Source organism: Homalodisca vitripennis, chromosome 3, assembly GCF_021130785.1.
Source record: "Homalodisca vitripennis isolate AUS2020 chromosome 3, UT_GWSS_2.1, whole genome shotgun sequence".
Classification (NCBI taxonomy): domain Eukaryota; kingdom Metazoa; phylum Arthropoda; class Insecta; order Hemiptera; family Cicadellidae; genus Homalodisca; species Homalodisca vitripennis.
Window position 1 is genome coordinate 107,370,066 of NC_060209.1, and position 21,653 is coordinate 107,391,718.

Below are 21,653 nucleotides of genomic sequence, written 5' to 3' on the forward strand. Positions count from 1 at the left end.
TATAATGAAATATATAAAAGAAATTATGATGTTTTATTACAAAATAAGGTATCTAGTAAAAATGTGAAATTTTGGACATTGACGCGCTTTCAAAAAACGTTATTTTTCATACTTAGGGTTAAAATATAGGTCTTAGGATACTATGTTTTTGTTCAGTAGGTTCCAAAAGACAAAATATGACAAAAAAACTTGTTTTGAAAATTTCATAATTTTTCAATATTTTCAGTGGTGAATCCCCTTAAGTTTTGTTCGCCAGTTATTCAAAAATTGATATGGCTTGTTAAGATGTGACTTTGTTTAGATGTTATGACCGTGTATCGAAGTGTTGGATAACAGCTACTTTGAGAGCAGGAAACTAGTGCGTAGTAAATTATGGGAATGCATTTCTTCTAGTTTTTTACCAGACACTTATCTTCTGTATTGGTTAGAGCCAAGAGATATGATGTTATTTTCAAGGTAAAGTGGAGATATCACAATTGAAAACTGACACACGATTGATTTTTCACTATCTTATAATTTGTAAAGTTCAAATGATAAGAGTATATTAAGGTATAGTGCAAGCCCATCAACTTACAGTTCAACACACCACTGCAGACATGAGATTTGAAGCGGTTCTTATGGTAGCTATTGGTAAGTTAAAAATTCATTTTAGAAGATTGCTTTATAACTTAATTTATGGCGTGAGCTCTTTAAAGCTTAACTTGTTTTAGCAGTATATTTATATTAACTCATTTTGTTATTTGCATCTCCTACAAATAAGGAAAGCGATGCACTTTTTCAGATAAAAGCTAATTAAATAGTGAATTTAATAGTTAATTGCGAATCATTAACTTTTAACTAATTTATGGATTGTCTTGAAGTGTTCATCACATATGTTATATAATGCAATAAATATATGATATAAAATATCTGTTAAGATTACAATTGTTTATTTTTTTAATATATTTAATTTTTTTATTACATTTTTTAATTTTTATAATAAACAAAATACTAATTCATATTTTAGATAAAATAGTAACAAAAGCCCAATAAATTCAGACCTTTTAAATGGTTCAGAAAGTTGAGCCTAATAAAAAATGAAGGTTACCGAAATTGGCTTAATTAAACCTGTCCTGGTGAGTAGTTATTAATATTTTGTCTTCTTTTCCTCTTAAGTAGCCTCCTTTTTACTATGCTTTGATTTGTTCCTCTGCGGATTCATATTTTGAAATTTTCATTTTGTCAGTAGTGTGTAGGCCTTTAATCATATTCAAGTCTTATGCAAAATTAAAACAATACGCATGTCTTTAAAAAACGTTGTAACTTACAATATTCTTTTTTATCATAGACTAAACAGATCTCCTCATATGATAAGATAATAACTATATTTTTACACAAAAACTGCACGTTTTTCCTTACGCAAATTAAATCTTTTTCAGATCATACTCAATATTCTACGTAATTTTCATTATAAAAAAATGTAATACAATGTTAAATTCAGAAATTATGTCATACATTTATAGGTCCGATTTAAAACAAAGTTACGTATTCTTTAGTATTTCAGGATATTATAATTTGTTATGCTAATGCCACATATATACAGCTTAAGTACGTAATAAAACTACTCGTATATTATATTAGGTTATAATATAAGTTAGGTAAAATACAATCATGTTGTTTAATATGTGTTACTATAAAACACAACTTGAGAGAGTATACGAGAGTAATTACAATTAATTTTTACCTATTTGTCTTGCAAAATAGTTCTATATATATATAAGTTTAGAATAAGAACAATTATATATAACAATGTAGCAAATACAGTTTTAGTAATTAACAAATACACAGTTTCTATTAATAGGCTGAGTGTCAGTGACGTTTATCACGCGAGTGATTAAAAAGTGTTAATTTCTGGTTGTCTGTATATACGCACTATATCTCGAGAGTAAACTAATTCCCAGGCTTGCAATTATATGTGAAACTTAATTTAATAATCAAAATGAAGTTCAATGACGGTTGATGTCACTCCATGAAATTGGCTGAGCGTTGGCTGACATTATTATATTACTTTTATGAATAGTCAAAATAGCAAAGGGAAAAAATTATTGTACAAACAAATTTGTAAATAAACTGGGTGCAGTCATTTTAAATTTGAACATGTAGTAAAATAGTACATTTAATGAAGTTACATTGTTCGACTATTCAGTTAAACCGTCATTACGTGGTGTCAGGTCTAGAGTAGACTCCCTTGTATCGAATTTAATATACATATTTATATATAAAAGAGTTTTATGATGGTGTATGACTCTCCATGCGATCTCTATCTGAATGGTAGCAAGCCAAAACCATATTGACGTTGGATTTTATCTCTTGACTGCATTGCGCTATCAAAAACCAATTTTGTATATTTTTATTTGACTGGCTGATCGTTATTAAAGCCATATCATTCAGTAGTCTACCACACTTATCTAGGGTTGTGAAAATAGTACATCCCTTTTTTGTCTGTCTTATTGCCTTTTCACAGGACATGTCGAGAATAAAATGACTTATACACTTAAAACACTAATGTTTTTTCAGTGATGATTGTTACAAGAAATGTGGTCTGGTACACTCTTACCTTATCCTGTATATATATGATGAGCATATACTATGTTATGTTATACATTTTACTTAATTTTTGATACATATCTACAATTTTTGTTCTAGTATCAGTCACAGCCCAGGCTATGTCCCTGGAGCACAGTTGGCTGTCTACCGTTAACTCTGCACCCTCGGACAGCGGCCTTGGCATCTTTGATGGTACCAACACCACCATCGAGAAACACCCCTACCTGGTAAGCCTGTGATTTCTGTACTTAGCTTGATAATTGATAAAAACCTGATTTATTTCTTGAATTAAGACCCGCCATGTCATTTCATTATACAAAGTTAGACACAGGAAACCAATATATTCATTAACAAAATTAAACTTATCTACAACATATATAGAATAAAAATATAAAATAATTAACACAATTCTTGAATAAGGAAAGAAAAAGTTAAAAAAAAATATTAGTTGTCTTGTTCATAAGTTGTAGTTGTCTTTCCTTACCTAAGCTACATAGTGGTGTCATTTGTTTTACTTACGTGTGACGTTATTACTTAGCATTCTATTTTGTAACACACGATAATTGAAAGTACGTTATACAGTAGGATAGCCAACATGCAAATCTTGACTATTGTATACATTAAAATTAGATTTACAAAAAAGTATTTTTATGCTAATTATGATTATCCTTAGGAATGGATTGAATAAATAAAATTTCTATTTAGAAGCGGAAGAAAACACACAATATAAACATTTGATATTAAGTTTTTTTACTTACGGTGGGTTTAAAACCACATATATATGTTGTAAATTATTACATTTCTATGAGGAATTAAAATAATATTTGAAAATTTTTGTTGTGTTACGTAAGTGAAAGAAACGTGCTGTTTACTTATAAACTCATAGAAATCTCAACAATAACATTTTTAGTTATTAGTGATAATTAAACAGATAATGATTTACAGGTTGCTATTTGGTTGGAAGGGAATTTTCGATGCGCGGGAACAATCATCAACAACAACTGGGTAATGTCGCTAGCCGCTTGTTTCTTTGGGTAAGTTCATTACACGATTGACTATTTTTACGCAATAGATATATATTTGCCATGTTTAAACTTAAAAGATATAATAAATAATTTATAAACCTACTATTTATTGGATGTTAGCTGAAGTATGTGAATGGAAAAATTATGTACCAGCACTCAGTCTCGTGAAGTGTTAATGTGTGTCAAAGTGTAAAATATTTAAGATTTTGAACGGCAATAACGTATTCTGCTTGGCACAAAATATTTTTTATATATTACCTTGATTATTATCATTGTAGGCCTATATATATCGGTATGAACCGCATTTCAATTTATGGATAATTTGTCATAATGAAATATGTTCAGAATAAAAAGTTAAAAACGGATGCTCGTATTTTTATCAATACAGATGAACAATATTTGATAAAGCACTTTTTAAGTCATGTAAAGATACGTATTACGTGACTAGGTTTTAGTTATTATGCATAAGAGCATAATTTACTTTAAGAGAGGGCCATTTAAGGTAAAATATTCAATAGTTTATTTTAATTTTATCACGATTCCTAGGTCGCATACACACCAGTCTCATAGAATCATCTAATATACATATGTACGGTACATTATGTTTCTTCTCTGGTAATACCTTTCCTGGTAGTAAGTGTGATACGGTTAATAGATATTCGATAAAAGTAAAAATACTATATCAAAAATAAATGTATCTAAGCTCATGTTGTGAAGTATTGTGAAGGAAACAGGATTCTGGACAAACAGGTATCGCTTTAAATATATATATATATATATATATATATATATATATATATATATATATATAGGTATAAAGAATCTTAAACAACACTTAAATACTTTTTATGCTAGCTTTTTATATTCACTCTTTTTTGTACAAGATTGATTTGAAAGCAGTTTCTATTACATTTCAGATACAAACCTTCAGATATAACGGTGGTGGCGGTTAGTACTGACGGAAAGACAGGCTCGACTTTTGGAGTCAAGACTTTGTTCTTTCACCCGAAGTTTTCTGTATCTGAAGACTACAACTACGTCTGTATTCAGCTCAACAGCACTCTCAAGTGGTCTAAGAAGATCAAACCTGTCAAGCTGCCCAAGAAGGCTCCCAAGGTCAACACCAACATGGTGGTCGCTGGTTGGGGCAAAGATGTAAGTCCATTTATCAGCGTTATATATCATTTACTGTAATCAAATACATTGTTGAACCTTTATGTGTGAGAAATATCATTAACACAAATCATTTTAATTAAAATACATCTTAGATATTAAAAATTAATGTAGAGGTATTTGTTTAAGTTTTTGGGTAGACTAAGACACACATTACTCTTGGCACTGTGTATGTACGTACAGCTCAATATATTATTTATTTTGTAAAACAATATATACAACTTATAAACGTAAAATTTAAGTTATATTATTAATTAATTATAAATAATTTTTTTGTTAAATAGCTGGAATAAAATACATTAATAACTTTAATCTTATGTAAGTATTTATTTACTTATAAAACATTTTGTTCAATAATTAAATCTGATCTGGGGATTTAATATAGTACCAAAAAACCTTGTTCAATATAATGTTTGAAACTACGCATAAGAGTCCTTTGTATATCAAGTACCTTGAAAAACGCAGTTTTCTCTCTAACGTCAAAATTCAACTGGTTTTTATCATTACCAAATACAATGCTTAGTAAATTATACAATTTTATAATATCCTATAAATATATACAATTGTTTTAACGTAATATTTCACTTTTACTCAATTGTCACTTTCTTCCGAATAGGTGTGGGATGCGTCTGATGCCTCTGACTTGGTTCTGCGTCAGGGAATGATGAAGTGGGTTTCCGTGTCAGTCTGCAAAGCCATCTACCAAATTGAATGGACATCTAGAATGGCCTGTGTATATAACAAGGGAAAGACAACCCTCTGTGTGGTAAGTGAGCAGTTTTCGTCAATCTACGAGTATAAACTTTTGTATTAGTTTTATAATACGTCTTCGTGTTAACTATTAATTGGATATATTCTAGTTATTTTCTAATTTAAGTAGCTATTATATATGCTGTAAGGCAAAGGAAAATGGCACTAGTATTATACAATTTAAATAAAAATACATTTGTATCTAAGATCAATAAATGAAATATACGCAAATAATAAAGGCATTGTTTAAAATGACAATGTTTAAGTTATAATTTTATAATTATGACTTAAGAATAATATTGATTGACAGCAACTAAATGAACTTATTTGTTCACATCTCAAGAGCTTTTAATTACAAAAAGGGTATGATTTAGAAAGTTTGTTCATTTTTTCTATAAGCTTTCCTTTTTTTAGCGTTTTTTTATCTTAACAAGTGTAAAATTTCTTTTTGTGTGTGTATGGTTTATACAGCAGCTATAAACTTACACTTTATGGATTTAACTGTGTCTAAATATTAAATATAAATTTCTTTTGATACTTAATAATTGTATACATTATTTTAACATTTAAAAATGGAAATGATAAATGTTTTAAAATAAAAATGTCTGTTGATATAAAAATTAGTTTGGTTGGGAGTGAATATTTTGCATTATTACTGAAATGGTCTACATAAAAATTTCTCCCAAATTGTAATAAAAAGATGTTATTTTTTTCATATTTAAAGGTTTGTGTTTTTTTCTAATTATAAAAAAGTTAACTCACATTATATAATTATATATAATTAACTTTTATGACTCGGAAAAGTGTAAGTTATGGAGAGAGAATGCGATATTTACTGTTATGTTATAGTTCACATATTTTATTGCAATGATGAGAATAGATATTATTTTTCCATAATCGATTTATACTACTTCTGATATTATTTAATATTGTTGTAGTTATATTAAAGAACGCTTCAGCTCAACATAAAAAAAATCTCTAGTTCAGATTTCAATGCAAATTAGTACATCGTTACTCTTCTACTCACAAGTTTATTAAATGTACTGAATGATTATTACAAAGTAAAAATTTTTCTCTGAAGATGTCTCATGCTTATCTTTTATTTACTTTGGAAAATCTTAATTTAAAGAACAGTAGACACTAAACAGTGCACATTACATGAAAAGATGAAGGCCATTATTTTAAAATCAAAATCTGTATGTAAATATATATATATATATATATATATTATTATTTTTTAAGTCATATAAGTCTATAGCCTCAAAAGCGCACTTTACATGCTTAATGACTTCCCGGAATTTTTTTCGATACCTACCTTGTTTTTGGGTAAGTCTGTAATATAAATATTAATTAATGTTCAAAAGTTTTTATTTTTATTACTAAAAATATATTTCTTTGTCTGTACATGCAATTCTTCAATCTGAACTTCATCTACTGTATACCCTATACTTATTCAAGGGTCTAACTGCAGGTTTCATATTAGTATTAAGTTGTCTTCGAACTAAAGGATAAATAAACATTACAATACAAAGATCATTATAGTCACAAGAATACTATATTTTTAACTAGCTAGTTTTTAATACTATTGTATTAAAAGCTCTTTTCTTAACATTATAAAACCCAATTTCCTTTTCATTCATAATCCTGACTTATTGTGTGAGGGTACAAGTTCAATTTGTTTGTCAAAATCTCATTTTTCTACAATTTTGCTTTTTTTCCTGACTTTGAAACCCAAGGTTCAATTTAAGCTCTCTTAGCCTTGCATAACCAAATATTTTAGCTCGTACTGAATTTCTACGTTCACTTTTAAGAAAAGTACGTTTAGTTAACAGGATGAATATTTATAAAGTCCACTAAAATAGATGTACAATATTTAAAATAAATCTTTCGTTACAAGACAAACAAACAAAACTTAATAAATATAACCTTACTTTTGATGTGAACTTGTTGACCCTTTAATTAAAATATATTCTTATTTATCAACTGTATGCCTTTATTAGATAACGGTTTTGCCTGTTAAAAGTACATAGTTGATACTACAATTCGGTCTTTCAAAACTTATAATATAAAGAACTCTATTCCTTAACCCCTTGCACAATCTGCTCTTTCCTACTTTCTTTCTTTTTATTTGTTTTGTTTTTCTTTTCTATTACAACCTTTATAACAATTTATTTTCATACAGGATGATTTTGGTGACCCATTCGTGTACAAGGGTGTATTCTACGGACAGTTTGCGGCAGGAACCATGAACAACCCTTGCAGTGCCGAGTCGGACCCCCTTCTTCTTGCCAATATCGTCCCCGTTACTGGCTGGATCAAGAAAGTTACCAGTAAAAAGGAACAGGATTATTAAGTTATGGTATCATGGGAAAAAATGGAATGTTTTAGGTTTTGTAAAAACAATATATGGCTTAACGATGAATATATATTGAACACTTTAAGACAGTTTGTTTGTTTTTTCTTCCTCAAATGTATATAAATAAAATTGAATTGCAAGGTTTGCTGCTGAGCGCTAATCTCAAGAATGTTTAGGCCAACTCGGCTAACTAATGTTTTAAAAACTTCGTAGAAATCTCAGGATAGTTTTTATGAAAAAAGATATTCATACAGCTAGTCTAAATTAACCTAATAAATAAAAAATAGTGTCCACAACAAAATAAAAGTATGTGTTATAGATAAAATAATACCCTATAAATATTTTTTTGATTTAGATTGTTTAATGAAACCTATGATTAGAACTCGTTTTTTGCTGAAATGTATCATATTATATGAAGTAAACCTTTTGAATTACAGCAATCAGAGATTAATTAGACAAGTTATAATATTTTTAAATTTAATTATAAAAGTTTTTGTATACATTTATTTTTAATGAGATCACATCACTGTAACTCAAAACACGCTTTTTCAAATCGGTTTCTGTATATAATCCAAAAATAAACGTGAAAATTAAAAGAATTATTATAATATAAAGTTTAATATTTATATTATTGTGTTTGTAGAGTAAAAGATTTCTTACATATTACTTTTCATCTTGCATTAAAAAGTTTCTAAAGAAAGTTGAACCATTCTCTCCGTAATGCATTCATTGCCAACCTAAGTTGGGCTGTGCTGAATACAAGAATTCAATTTTTAAGGCAAGTTACTAAAACATCTTTAACGTAAACATAGAAGAATTATTCCTTTTAAATTCTTTCAAAAAGAAAATAATAAACAAAATACAACGTAAAACATTGATGGTCATCTCACGGCATTAATTGCCTAAAACAGTCAAATGACGTTTTAACGAACATGCTCGTAGTATGAAGATTCAAACTGTAAACAAAATTATGTGATTGCCTAGTGAAGAGCTCTTTTTATTCAATTAAATGTATTTTTCTAGGAATTTGTGAGTATTCAGTCCACATGAAGAATTGTAAGTCAAATGTTTTCATCAGTTATTATTGAAGATTTTAATACAGGGAGTATTTTTTATTTTACTGACTGATGTATTTGTTAATGTAATTTTGTAAGTACGTAATGTTTGTGTGATGACTTCGCTTATTTCAGGAGCGATCTAAGGCGTTAGATATCTTTAATCTTTATTAAGTGCTGTTCATGGTGAATTCTCTCATCGCAGACATTATAAAATTCCTCTCGCACTAAATTAAGTTCATAACTAGGAGGGCCCTGAAGCACATTTTTTGTTACAATAATTCACCAGGTTTCCTCTTCCTTATCCCATAATGCAAGTAAAGACGTATGTGTTCAATATAAAATATACAATTTAACGTAATAAGAAACTAAATGGTCTCAAACTATAGGCAGTAAAATTGTCATATAGGTAAATTAATAACTTGTGATTATTATATCCAATCGATCTGATTATGAACAAGCCTTTGTAATTGGATAAGACAAAGGGAATATTTAACGTCCCGTTAAACAAAGTTTTAATCTCTGACCCCTTTCCTCCTCTTTCTCTATAGAATTTAATCACTTTAATGATAATTATCTCTCTAGTGCCCCGCCTTTATTTACGGTGTAGCCTATCTGCTTAAAATCATCCATTATGCTTCAATGTTTCTTTTTATAATGTGTTTAATCAATTGCTCTAATTTCAATTATTGTTTGAGTCTGGAAATGGTTCTTCTAATTACACAGTTTTTGTTATTGAAATTACCTCTTTTTAAGAAAATTGTTTTGGTTTATATTTGGACTTTTTATTACTATTTGAAATTAAATTAGTATTTGGGTGGACATATATGCGAATTAAAAGAAATTAAGAAGCTAGACATTATTCACAACATAAAACGTCGTTAATTTATCACAGCAAGTATACAGCCTGAATATAGAAGACTTGTACGGTTCAATAGATGTATGATAGTGAAAAACAGTAGTAAACGTGTTTTACAGTATGTTACAACTTGAAGTCATTGTCACTGTAACAGCAAGAGGTAATAGGTCCATAGGATATGTTATAAATCGAGATTAAAACATTTGCCATATTAAAACACACCCAGCGGGAGATTGTGAACGCTCAATGTCAATATACACATTATAATATTACCTATTATTAGTATAGGGTTAGATAAGCTAAATATTCTTATATAAATAACCGCAAAGTAATCGTAGTTAGAGCTCGTACGTTATTAACTATTTTTAGTCACTAACATCAAAAATAAAAATAAAATATAAAGCAGCAATGTGATTTAAACAAGAAGTCTACTTTAATGTTCACACGTAATTTGCCCTGAAAAAATTAAAACTTAGGAACAGTTATTTTTCCTTAAAGTTAAAAAAATAATTTCTTTTATTGGTACACTATGTAAATCTTTCAAATACAATTGCACGGACTTTATAACCAGAACTTCAAGATATCCCAATGACTTCAAGATATCATAAGTTCATTAACAGATTAAAACTCATTGGGCACCAAAAGGAAAGGCCTAAGGGAAGCGTTTTCAGAAAAATGTTCCCTCATGTAGTATTATGTCTTACATAAAAATCGTTAAGGAACCAACCATAGATTATTAGTTAACATCTATATAATTTGTACAAAACATGTATCGTCTTATAATAACAGTTTGTTAAGACAAATTTTAGAACCAAGGCATAAAAATAGTGGAAGTTAGGTCTTTAATAAAGCAAAATTGTAGGCTTATTTTCATCTTAAGCTTTCGGAACTAACATCGATTTTAATGGTTTGTGTAAATCAAAGGCAGTAAGTAGTTCGTCACAAATATATAAGAGAACAACACAATGGAATTGACACTTTTGTTACAAGGTGCGTTATAATATTGCTAAAGTCGCGAATTATAACTAAAGGAAGGCTTCCAACTGATAAGGCTTCTAGAGACCTTCTATAGGCTTCTATAGGCCCCAAATCTGTGGCATCTTTACAACTTTGGCAGTTTCTGGGTTTCAGTATCTCTCAGCCTCTAGGACTTAGAGGCCTCTGGCAGGCGTTATCCTTTAGCACTTCTAGGTTTCTGAGGTTTTTTTGGGTCTGCAAGTAGAAACATATCAAAATACAAACTACCTAGGCCATGCTAAGAAATATTTAACGGTGTCTCAGGTTTTAAAATAAAGTAAAAGATAACAAACATAAACATTTTTATAACAATCATCTTCTCTCATCAAAATAGTTGCTTTCATTTCATTTTAATCCTAATCAAATTATTTTTTGGTAAGCAGTTATGTCGTTTAAATTTTATCATACGCTTAACATAAACGTATAGAAAGTGTAAGGAAACTTTATTAATACCCACTGGTACCAAATATTTATTGATTCGTAGGTTCTAAGTCTGTCTTAAAATTGGGGCTTTGGAGTTTAATCAGTAAATGCGTTTTAGAGAGATAAAATGTTACATTATAAAATATTAAACTAATATTGGTTAAAATCTAAATATTTTGAAATTAAACGGGGATATTAACTAAATAGAAAGATTGTATTAGCCTCGAAACACGGTGAATTTACTTAATATATAATTATAAATTGATACATTTTTAGCCTGTTTTACATCTTATATCTATTATGATTGTACTCAGTTTAACTGGTATTGTGATTACTAGGCTATTTTCTCAGTTCCGTAATGGATACCCATAAGACCAATGAACTTGGGTTTGCTTAAATAGAAGTTCATTATTAGCTTAGATAATTGAATTTTTGTCTTTTAAACTTTATTAACAGCAACAAAATTATATGTCTAAGAATATTACTTGCTATAATACGATTTCTAATTCCATTAGTTTTACGTAAAACAATATAAATTAATATGAAATATATCAATGTTTACATACAAATTTTCTTTTAATTAGGAACTCGTTTTTATTTGAAAATATCTTAACAAGATAACACAACGTGTTATATTGAACCCTTTGTTAACTAAAGCTTTACGCCGCCGCCACCCGCCTTTGGGTATTCAATAATTTAACAAAGCTCTGGTCCGTTGACCTTCCTCATTATTCTTACAGAGTTTACTCCCTTCTCCCAGGACCCACACTGCGCTATCCCACAACCTTCCCTGGGGATTTAATAATTTAACAAAGCTCTGGTTCGTTGACCTTCATTATTCATACCGAATTGACTCCCTTCTTTCCTGATCCTACATAGCTATATCCCACAAACTGCTCTAGGAATTTAATAATTTAACAAAGCTCTGGTTCGTTGACCATCATTATTCATACCAAATTGACTCCCTTCTTTCCTGATCCTACATAGCTATATACCGCAAACTGCTCTAGGAATTTAATAATTTAACAAAGCTCTGGTTCGTTGACCTTCATTATTCATACCGAATTGACTCCTTTCTTTCCTGATCCTACATAGCTATATCCCACAAACTGCTCTAGGAATTTAATAATTTAACCAAGCTCTGGTTCGTTGACCTTCATTATTCATACCGAATTGACTCCTTTCTTTCCTGATCCTACATAGCTATATCCCGCAAACTGCTCTAGGAATAATAATTTAACAAAGCTCTGGTTCGTTGACCTTCATTATTCATACCGAATTGACTCCCTTCTTTCCTGATCCTACATAGCTATATCCCACAAACTGCTCTAGGAATTTAATAATTTAACAAAGCTCTGGTTCGTTGATCTTCATTATTCATACCGAATTGACTCCCTTCTTTCCTGATCCTACATAGCTATATCCCACAAACTGCTCTAGGAATTTAATAATCTAACAAAGCTCTGGTTCATTGACCTTCATTATTCATACCGAATTGACTCCCTTCTTTCCTGGTCCTATATAGCTATATCCCGCAAACTGCTCTATGAATTTAATAATTTACCAAGCCCTGCTCACCGTCCTCATGAGCTATGTCTACTTTAGCCATTCTCTCTATATCTCATCCCCCTCCAGCCCTACTAATGTTATAACTCACCAAAGCGTTGGTTTGTGAAACCATACCAGCCCCAAATCTAAAACACTTTCTCCTGCAAATTTTCTATAACTACCATGAATTTTTATCTCATAATTAATTTCTATGTTTAATCACTTATACTATACTTACTTTTTGTTTCAATTGAAATATATTTTTATGTGAAACTCGGTATGTAAGTCGTGACGTTTTTCTACTTAAATTATAATTATTTTAGTTCAAACTGTAGAGATGAAAGAATGTAGGCTACTTTAAGTTTTTAAATATTATGCTAGATATTTACCTAATACCTGTATGACTATCATATCACATAAATAGTAAGATAGAAGTACGCCCTGCAATGTGTCATGTTGCAGGCTTCGAGGGCTTGTCTGAGTCGTAAAAGAATTAATGTGAAAAATAGATTTAATGTTATAACTTCAAAAGTAAAAGACATTATTTATGATATAAATACACCCAAAGTGACAAAAAGAGTAACAAAAAAGAAATCTTCCTGGGTAAGTAAAGGAATAATGTCATTGGAAAATAACTAAAACAAACTGAAAACAGAATTTTGGAAGTGTCTCAGACAATTAGATAAAGTGAACAAAGTTGGCAAGCCACCACAAGACAGTGAATTGAAGGAATATTTTGTTAGTATGGGAACGTTTTATAAAGTCGACTCAGCATTGATATAATTTTAAGACAGTAAAGAAAAACGTGGCATTTGCATATTTAAGTATGTTACAGAGAAATAAGTAATATCCGCAATTAATGCAATAAAATATAGTGCTGTGGTATTCGATGATGTGACCATCGATTAGAACGGTAAGTCCATATGCCATTACAAGTATTACTCACCTTCTGAATAAATTGTTAAAGACTGGGGAATTCCTTCTAAACTGGAAAATAAGTATAGTTCTCTCCTCACCGAAGAAACAAAGCCCTTTAAATTTAGGTCAAATGAGACCAATTTCTAATTTGCCAACCATATAGAAGATTTTAGAGAAAAAAGTAATTCATGTGTTTTCTCCCAAACATACTTTATAAAAGAAGTAAACTAGTGTTTACCACTATCACAAAAATACAATAGCATTAATAATAATATTGTCTACCTAGTAACACGGAAAATATAACGTGTCTTTTGTAGTATTTATGGCTAGGCAGAAGCTGAACGTTAAATTACAAAATGTACAAAGTAAGTAATTTAACACTAATTTTACGAAACATAACTCACACTGCATTAAGTTAATATTACAAGAAAGCAACATTTTACTACACCTGGCTGCTAATTTCCTAATATCAGATGAAACCTAATGTGCTATATATATTTAATAGGCAAATATTTCACAATTGCACGAGATTAATAAAAATGTTTTCCTTTTAAACAAGTTCTATAATACTTATACTTAGCATTTATAGTAAAGTGTTTATACAAAATGAAAATAAATTTTCTTTGTGAAGTTTTAGGCAAATTCCGAGTTCATATGTAAATTACAAGAGTTCAGGAATATTCCAAATTTTAAGGGTAGGTACTAGTGTCCACACAACACGTATTCCTGCTGACAGCCTAAATTTTATTTACGTTTTAAAATTGAAAATATAACTAATGTACTTGCAAAACAATTAGAATATTTTGAAACATACAGAAATAAAACATTAAATAAAATTTAACGTTTTGCTATTAAAACACCATTAGGCCTTACAATATTGTAAAATTACAAAAATATTGAAATAGAGAAATAATTGAACCGCCTACCTAATACATGTGAATTTAATTAATGATTGTACTATAAAAGGAATGATACAAAAAAATCAAACATAAATGCTTTAATATATGATATTTATAACATTTTAGATACATTTAACTATACAAATATTAAAAATGTACTTGTTAAAGTCACTTTTTATTTATTTACCATCCACATGTTTGTCTGTATTTGTAAATAAAAACTTACCAATAAAAATACATAGCTTTCTAAAACTGACAGAGACATCACTTGCTTCACTGTGCGTTGACATTATGTCTAAAAACAACGTCATCGTAAAAGCATTGTGCTCATCGTAGTGCACTTAATTGTGTCCCTTATGAGAAAAAGGACAAAGTCCAAAAGACCGATCTCCTTTATTGCACATAAACTTTATATGTGAGGCTGATGCCGTGAATAATCTATTTATCTACATTATTCAGCACTAATAATAGTTACAAACACAATAAGTAACTGAAATAGCAAGATAAATCAAAGAAAAAATAATTTATACATGTAATTACATTACTATGTCGCGTTTGGCTACCCTGAAAATAATAAGGACGGACTCACACCGTTAACCTGTCCAGTACTTAATGTAGAATACTATTAATTTAATACTGTGAGAAAAGGATGTTAGTTGATTACTGGCTTCATGAAGATATATTTTGTAACTAATTAAACTAATTTTAAACTAATGATTAAACAATTGAATTTAACTATTTAACTTGGCATATTTTATCACTAGGCCGCTCTTTATTTCGATTTGGCTTTTTAACTACCATACGTAAATTCGGTGCGAGTCAAGGATATGAACTGTGATGTTTTACTTCGATATCCTTTGATTTTTACTTTATTTTCAAAATATATTTATATACCAATGTTCGTTGTATAGACAACAGTATATTTATTAAAAAAACTTTGATCTCTTGTTCCAATATCACTTAATTATAGTTATATTCCTTCTCTTGTTTAATTTAAAATACGCCTGATTTATTTTCTGAAGGCCTATACGTGTATTTTCTGACTTGGGTAACAATCAAATTATTACATGTTATTGCTTAGTTTTAACGAAATGTCTATTATTTCACAAGACAAAAACATACAAATAAGATATAATAACATACAAAAATATAATTAACTGTTTTAATACTTTTATAACACAGCAACCAATTACTTTTAACTTAATTCTCCAAAACAATTTATTTGTACGTTGTTTAACATTGTTGTGTACTAAACCATACACTGTGTGCACTAACACATCTTTACACAAGCTTTTAACTAAGTTTAATCTGTGAGTAAACACGTTTGACATAATATTCTTGTTTTTATTTATAAATGTTTTAATAATAAATTAATTATCTGGCTACTCTAATTTATAATCTTTTGGCTGTATTTTAGTCTTATTTATTTGTATTTCTCAAAAGTTTTCGCTGTAGCAAGATAGGAGCTTGTAAATCCCACGCTTTTCTAGTAGTCAATAAGTAATAGTAAAAATATGCTGTTTATTTTATTGCTACAATTTAAATACAAAATAAGCACATTTACAACAATATTTTGAAGTACAACACTAAGATATCTTGTACACTATGTTATATCTACATCGTTTTTATCAAGAAATTGAAATATACTTTGTGTGATAGCTCTGCGTAAATTAAAATTACAGTGCAACGACAAATAAAAGACGAGAAACCAATAAAACAAGACTGGAACTAAATGGAGTGGCACCTCAGATTACTCCCTGGAGCGAAGGTAAAGCTTACGTTTGTAATTGTTTACAGGAGATTAAGTTCGGTCCGCAGCACAGTAATTTATTGATAAATCGCTTTAACTTTGGCCTTACTGGCACTTTCAGACTAGACAACAACTGTTCCATTACAGATTAGGACCAGTTACACACATTATTACAAGTGGCGTTGAATACAGCATCTTTCCTGTGTACAGTATTTTTTATTGATACTCAAAAATGGCATGCATCAGTATTGAACTTCAACTGAACGAGCATAAAGTTATAAATATATTCATATTTAAATACATATACAGGGTGGAAAAAAAGTATGGAAACGCTTTCACTAATTTTGTATGGCTTCACTTATACAAATTAAATTTTGTACATCACCACTTGTATTAAGAACCTAGTTTTTGAGACCAGTGGGGACGTTTTATCTTTTCAGGGGGTCGGCCCGTGAGGAGTCGGACGAAAATCTTAAATGTAAGTATAGGCCGAGTATCCAATTAAAGGTCTAGTAAAGAGAAACTCATTACCGCAAACCGCACTTAAAAAGGTTGACCCTATCCAGAGTACGGGCCGTTTGAATTTCATAAATAACGTTTGATTAATTATTATTTCTACGCAATTTCACAGTCTCAAGTAAACTGTTCTGACTGAAAATGACACTTTATTGAACACAATTATCCAAAAGAATTTAATTAAAAATTATCTGTGTATTACAAAAAATAACCATACCTTTTAAATGAGGTGCTCAAACTGCTCTCCGAACACTTGTTGGCAATGAGCTAGTCTATTATAAAAACCTACTGCAGTCACATTTTGAAGCATCTCGGGTGTAATTCTTCTTGCTTCTTCTAATAAACAATTTGTCAGCTCCTCAATGTTGGCTGGTTTAGTTTTATACACATTATCTTTTAAGAAGCCCCACAAAAATAAATCTAGTGGATTAAGATCCGGTGACCTAGCCGGCCACTCAACGGTACCCCTGCGACCAATCCAACGGTTAGGAAACACTTCATCTAACAGATTGCGCACCCGAAAATAGTAATGGGGCGGTGCTCCACCTTGCTGAAACCATACTGCATTAAAATTTGCCCCAAGAAGAGCACGCACTGCTGGCAAAATGTTATTTGTCAACATATGGAAATAAATTTCGCCTGTTAGATTTCCATCTATCACAAACGGTCCTACAATGTTATTGTTTATTATTCCAGCCCACATATTCACTTTCTGAGGCCTTTGTGTGTGGCCTTCTATCATCCAGTGTGGATTATGGTTGGCCCAGTAACGGCAATTATGCCTATTAACTTGTCCATTAACAAAGAATGTAGCTTCATCTGAAAACAATATCGAACTTAAAAAATTTTGAATTTCGTCACACTTTCTCATCATTATTTCGCAAAATTCAGTCCTTCGATCAAAATCATCCTCTGAAAGTTCTTGGGCTAGGGTTACTTTAAAAGGGTGATACTTGTTTTTGTGTAAAACATTCAACACTGAGGTATGGCTCATATCAAGATCTTCTGCAGCCACTCTGGCCGAGGTGCTGGGATTTTCAACAAATGTTTGGAGTACATCCAAAGATTTTTGTTCATTTGTTGCCGATTTAGGCCTGCCACTTTTGACTGTTCTAGTTTCTTCAAATCTTTTTACTGTCTTAAACACTGTTGACTTACTAATTGGGGTCTATCAAGAAAAGTGTCATTGAACAAATGCGCTGTTTCTTCATAGGGACGAACTAGATATCCATACCCACGCATCATAAGCAGCGTGATTCTCTCAAACTCACTAAGTGACACTGCTTTTAAAACTAGTAGAATAAAATGTAAACACTTAAGTAAAAAAATTTATAACTATCGCAGTACCTTCTAAGATTTCAACTTTATCTTACGTGGACGAAATTATAACGTAGACTAAAAACCAAGCTGATATTAAAAATACAAAACTGCGGAGTTTTGCTGTGACAGTACTGTTTGTATTGCTTAAACCAGTTTATGTTTGCCTGAGATAAAAGGGCTGGAGCGACTGGACCTTGACCTCATGTTGATAAGGAGTTACGGTGGTATTATTGAATACTCTCAGTTTCTTGAAAACAAGACAGGAAAACCCCTATTTACTGTTATCGAACAAATGTAGAGGTAAAAAAATAATTTTTTGTCGGAAATTGTTTTTCAAATTTACATAACCGACATAAAACATACTACTGAAAGTAAATTAGTTACTTCACAAGACTAAATTACTAAATTTCTTTGTCATGAAATTCATACGGCCCGTACTCTGGATAGGGTCAACCTTTTTAAGTGCGGTTTGCTGTAATGAGTTTCTCTTTACTAGACCTCCTAGTATAAAACTAAACCAGCCAACATTGAGGAGCTGACAAATTGTTTATTAGAAGAAGCAAGAAGAATTACACCCGAGATGCTTCAAAATGTGACTGCAGTAGGTTTTTATAATAGACTAGCTCATTGCCAACAAGTGTTCGGAGAGCAGTTTGAGCACCTCATTTAAAAGGTATGGTTATTTTTTGTAATACACAGATAATTTTTAATTAAATTCTTTTGGATAATTGTGTTCAATAAAGTGTCATTTTCAGTCAGAACAGTTTACTTGAGACTGTGAAATTGCGTAGAAATAATAATTAATCAAACGTTATTTATGAAATTCAAACGGCCCGTACTCTGGATAGGGTCAACCTTTTTAAGTGCGGTTTGCGGTAATGAGTTTCTCTTTACTAGACCTTTAATTTGATACCAAACTCGGCCTATGCTTACATTTAAGATTTTCGTCCGACTCCTCACGGGCCGTCCCCCTGAAAAGATAAAATGTCCCCACTGGTCTCATAAACTAGGTTCTCAACACAAGTGGTGATGTACAAAATTTAATTTGTATAAGTGAAGCCAAACAAAATTAGTGAAAGCGTTTCCGTACTTTTTTTCCACCCTGTATAGCTTCTAAAGAGTGGTGTATTTCAGTTACCTGTCCGTATTATTAAACTAGAATCTTGACAAAATCACTTGATTCAAAGCTAACGTATACACAAAAAAGGACGGAAACTAGACGGATAGAAGATAATTTTAAAATGTCATTTGAAGGTGTAACATTTGCTTACTTTTATACATTCTTCCCAATATTTCACTACACATTAATGTATTAATGAGAGTTCGAATATACCCCAAAACCATTACAAGTTTCATATATTTTACGTTCGTTCTTGAGGCGATGGACTGTAACATTAATACATATGAAAGGTGGATAAATGGTTTATGGAACAAGTCCATTTTTATATTTTGTATAGAAACTATCAGTTTTGTTTAATATCACTGGAAACAATCATACATTACGTAAAAAAAATATTTGGATCTTAGTTGATTTTGTCTCCTAAGTTTTATGCCTTACTTCCTTCAAAAACTACAAACTTAAGCTTGAAATAGTTTGCCTGCATAAGCGGACACGCCTCACTTGTTTAGACTGATAAATTTAACATCTTTTGATTTAATATGGCTCAGTCCATAGATATTTCGATATTTCCCAAGATATTTGAGCCCATATCGAGACAAAAATATCTAAAGATTTTGTCTGTGTTAACGTTTTTGACAAGTGTGAATTAGGAAAGATGAGAGGTGGCCATAACACTGTCCGCGTAAGCCTAATAATAAAAATCAGAATCAATTAAAAGTCAGGTTGTTGAATTTTTTGTTACACATAAAAACAAATAATCACTTATAAAGTCATTATGGATTATAGAAATGTTATACCCCTTACCCAGCCTGACCGCCTATAACTGACCGAAACGACTCCATATGTTTAATGTAGTAGCTATTTCGCTCATAATAACAAACTCATTACTAATATATAAAGTTATTCATTTTATTATATATAGTTCTCGTCGTCCCACTGCTTCAACCCTAAACACAACAAGTGACGAGTCGATGGAGTGGAGTGCTGCAAGATCGGAGTGCCAATAAACAATGAAGCTCTCTCTACTGCTGATATTGTTCATGGAAGATGACGAGTTATTGTTTCACATACAGACAATAGAGATAGGGACAGAAGAGAGCAGCCTCGCCGTGTTAATTATTGTAATGATCTCAGGGAATTTGAGTTCAGCACTTCGTTCTCATTGTTTCCCCACAATATTGTTACAGCTAAAATATGTATCTTTAATTCTCACGACACGTAGTAACAATCACAACGCGGTCATAACAACATTAATGACTAGTCTTTCGTCAGTATCAGAAGCGTACTAAGACTGAAAGATCTGTGACAGTGAACCTTAATAAAAAGATATCTATGTACTGCATAAAAGGCAGAGCCCTCATCTACACAATCATATATCACTAGTTATGAACCTTCCCAATATCACTGAAAGTTTCAATGTAGCAAGCATATATCTCATAACTCTAATATAAAAACTACAGCATAACAAAAACATATAGGGGTTAAAATAGGGTTGTAAACCCAAGATATCCTACAAAGATGAAAATTTATGCAAATTTTCCTCACGATTATATTAAGATTGACGACCTGTTGGGTTTGAAAAACGCTTGCAATCGTAAAAGAAATACATTTTCTATGTCTTACAGTAATACATTTTGACACACAAGTACGTCATGATATAGGAATTTAAAAAGGGTTGCGCCCTCTAGAATTAATTATATTTTTGTTTTATAACTTCTCGAGGGAACACAATGATGAAGTTAAAAATACACACTTCAAAAAAGAAAAACTTTCATAAATGTCATATATCCATTGGCACCTATACAATTTATCAAACTCTATAGGAACCATATTTTATTCAGCACTTCTCGCTGTCCTATAAATGTGAAATCTGGCACAGATGTGTATTGTAATTTGAAGAGTTAGGTTCAGTGTTCAGTTTATAAAATAACTTTTCACAACAGTAAAGTCGGCGTGAGAATAGCTCCCTAAGGCGCCTACGTGTTATGACGCAGCAGCATAATTGAAGTAGATAAACATGCTGGACAATTTAAATATTTGAAGAGTTGGATTCAGCGTTCAGTTTAAAAAATAACGTTTCACAGCAATAAAGTCGGCGTGAGAATAGTTCCATCAGGTGCCTACGTGTTATAATGCAGCAGCATAATTGAAGTAGATAAACATGCTGGACAATTTAAATATTTGAAGAGTTGGATTCAGAGTTCAGTTTACAAAATAACGATTTACAGCAGTAAAGTCGGCGTGAGAATAGTTCCATCAGGTGCCTACGTGTTATAATGCAGCAGCATAATTGAAGTAGATAAACATGCTGGACAATTTAAATATTTGAAGAGTTGGA

At 30.7% G+C, this 21,653-nt stretch overlaps 1 protein-coding gene across 1 annotated transcript; it reads left to right on the forward strand.

Moving 5' to 3' along the window:
• Positions 1–500: 500 nt before the first annotated feature.
• On the forward strand, positions 501–7,975 carry LOC124358708 (trypsin-7-like). Its single transcript, XM_046811005.1, has 6 exons — positions 501–630; positions 2,686–2,813; positions 3,532–3,620; positions 4,529–4,766; positions 5,401–5,550; positions 7,717–7,975. The coding sequence occupies exons 1-6, from the start codon at positions 597–599 to the stop codon at positions 7,885–7,887; spliced, it is 810 nt and encodes a 269-aa protein (XP_046666961.1). The 5' UTR covers positions 501–596; the 3' UTR covers positions 7,888–7,975.
• The last annotated feature ends 13,678 nt before the right edge of the window (positions 7,976–21,653 follow it).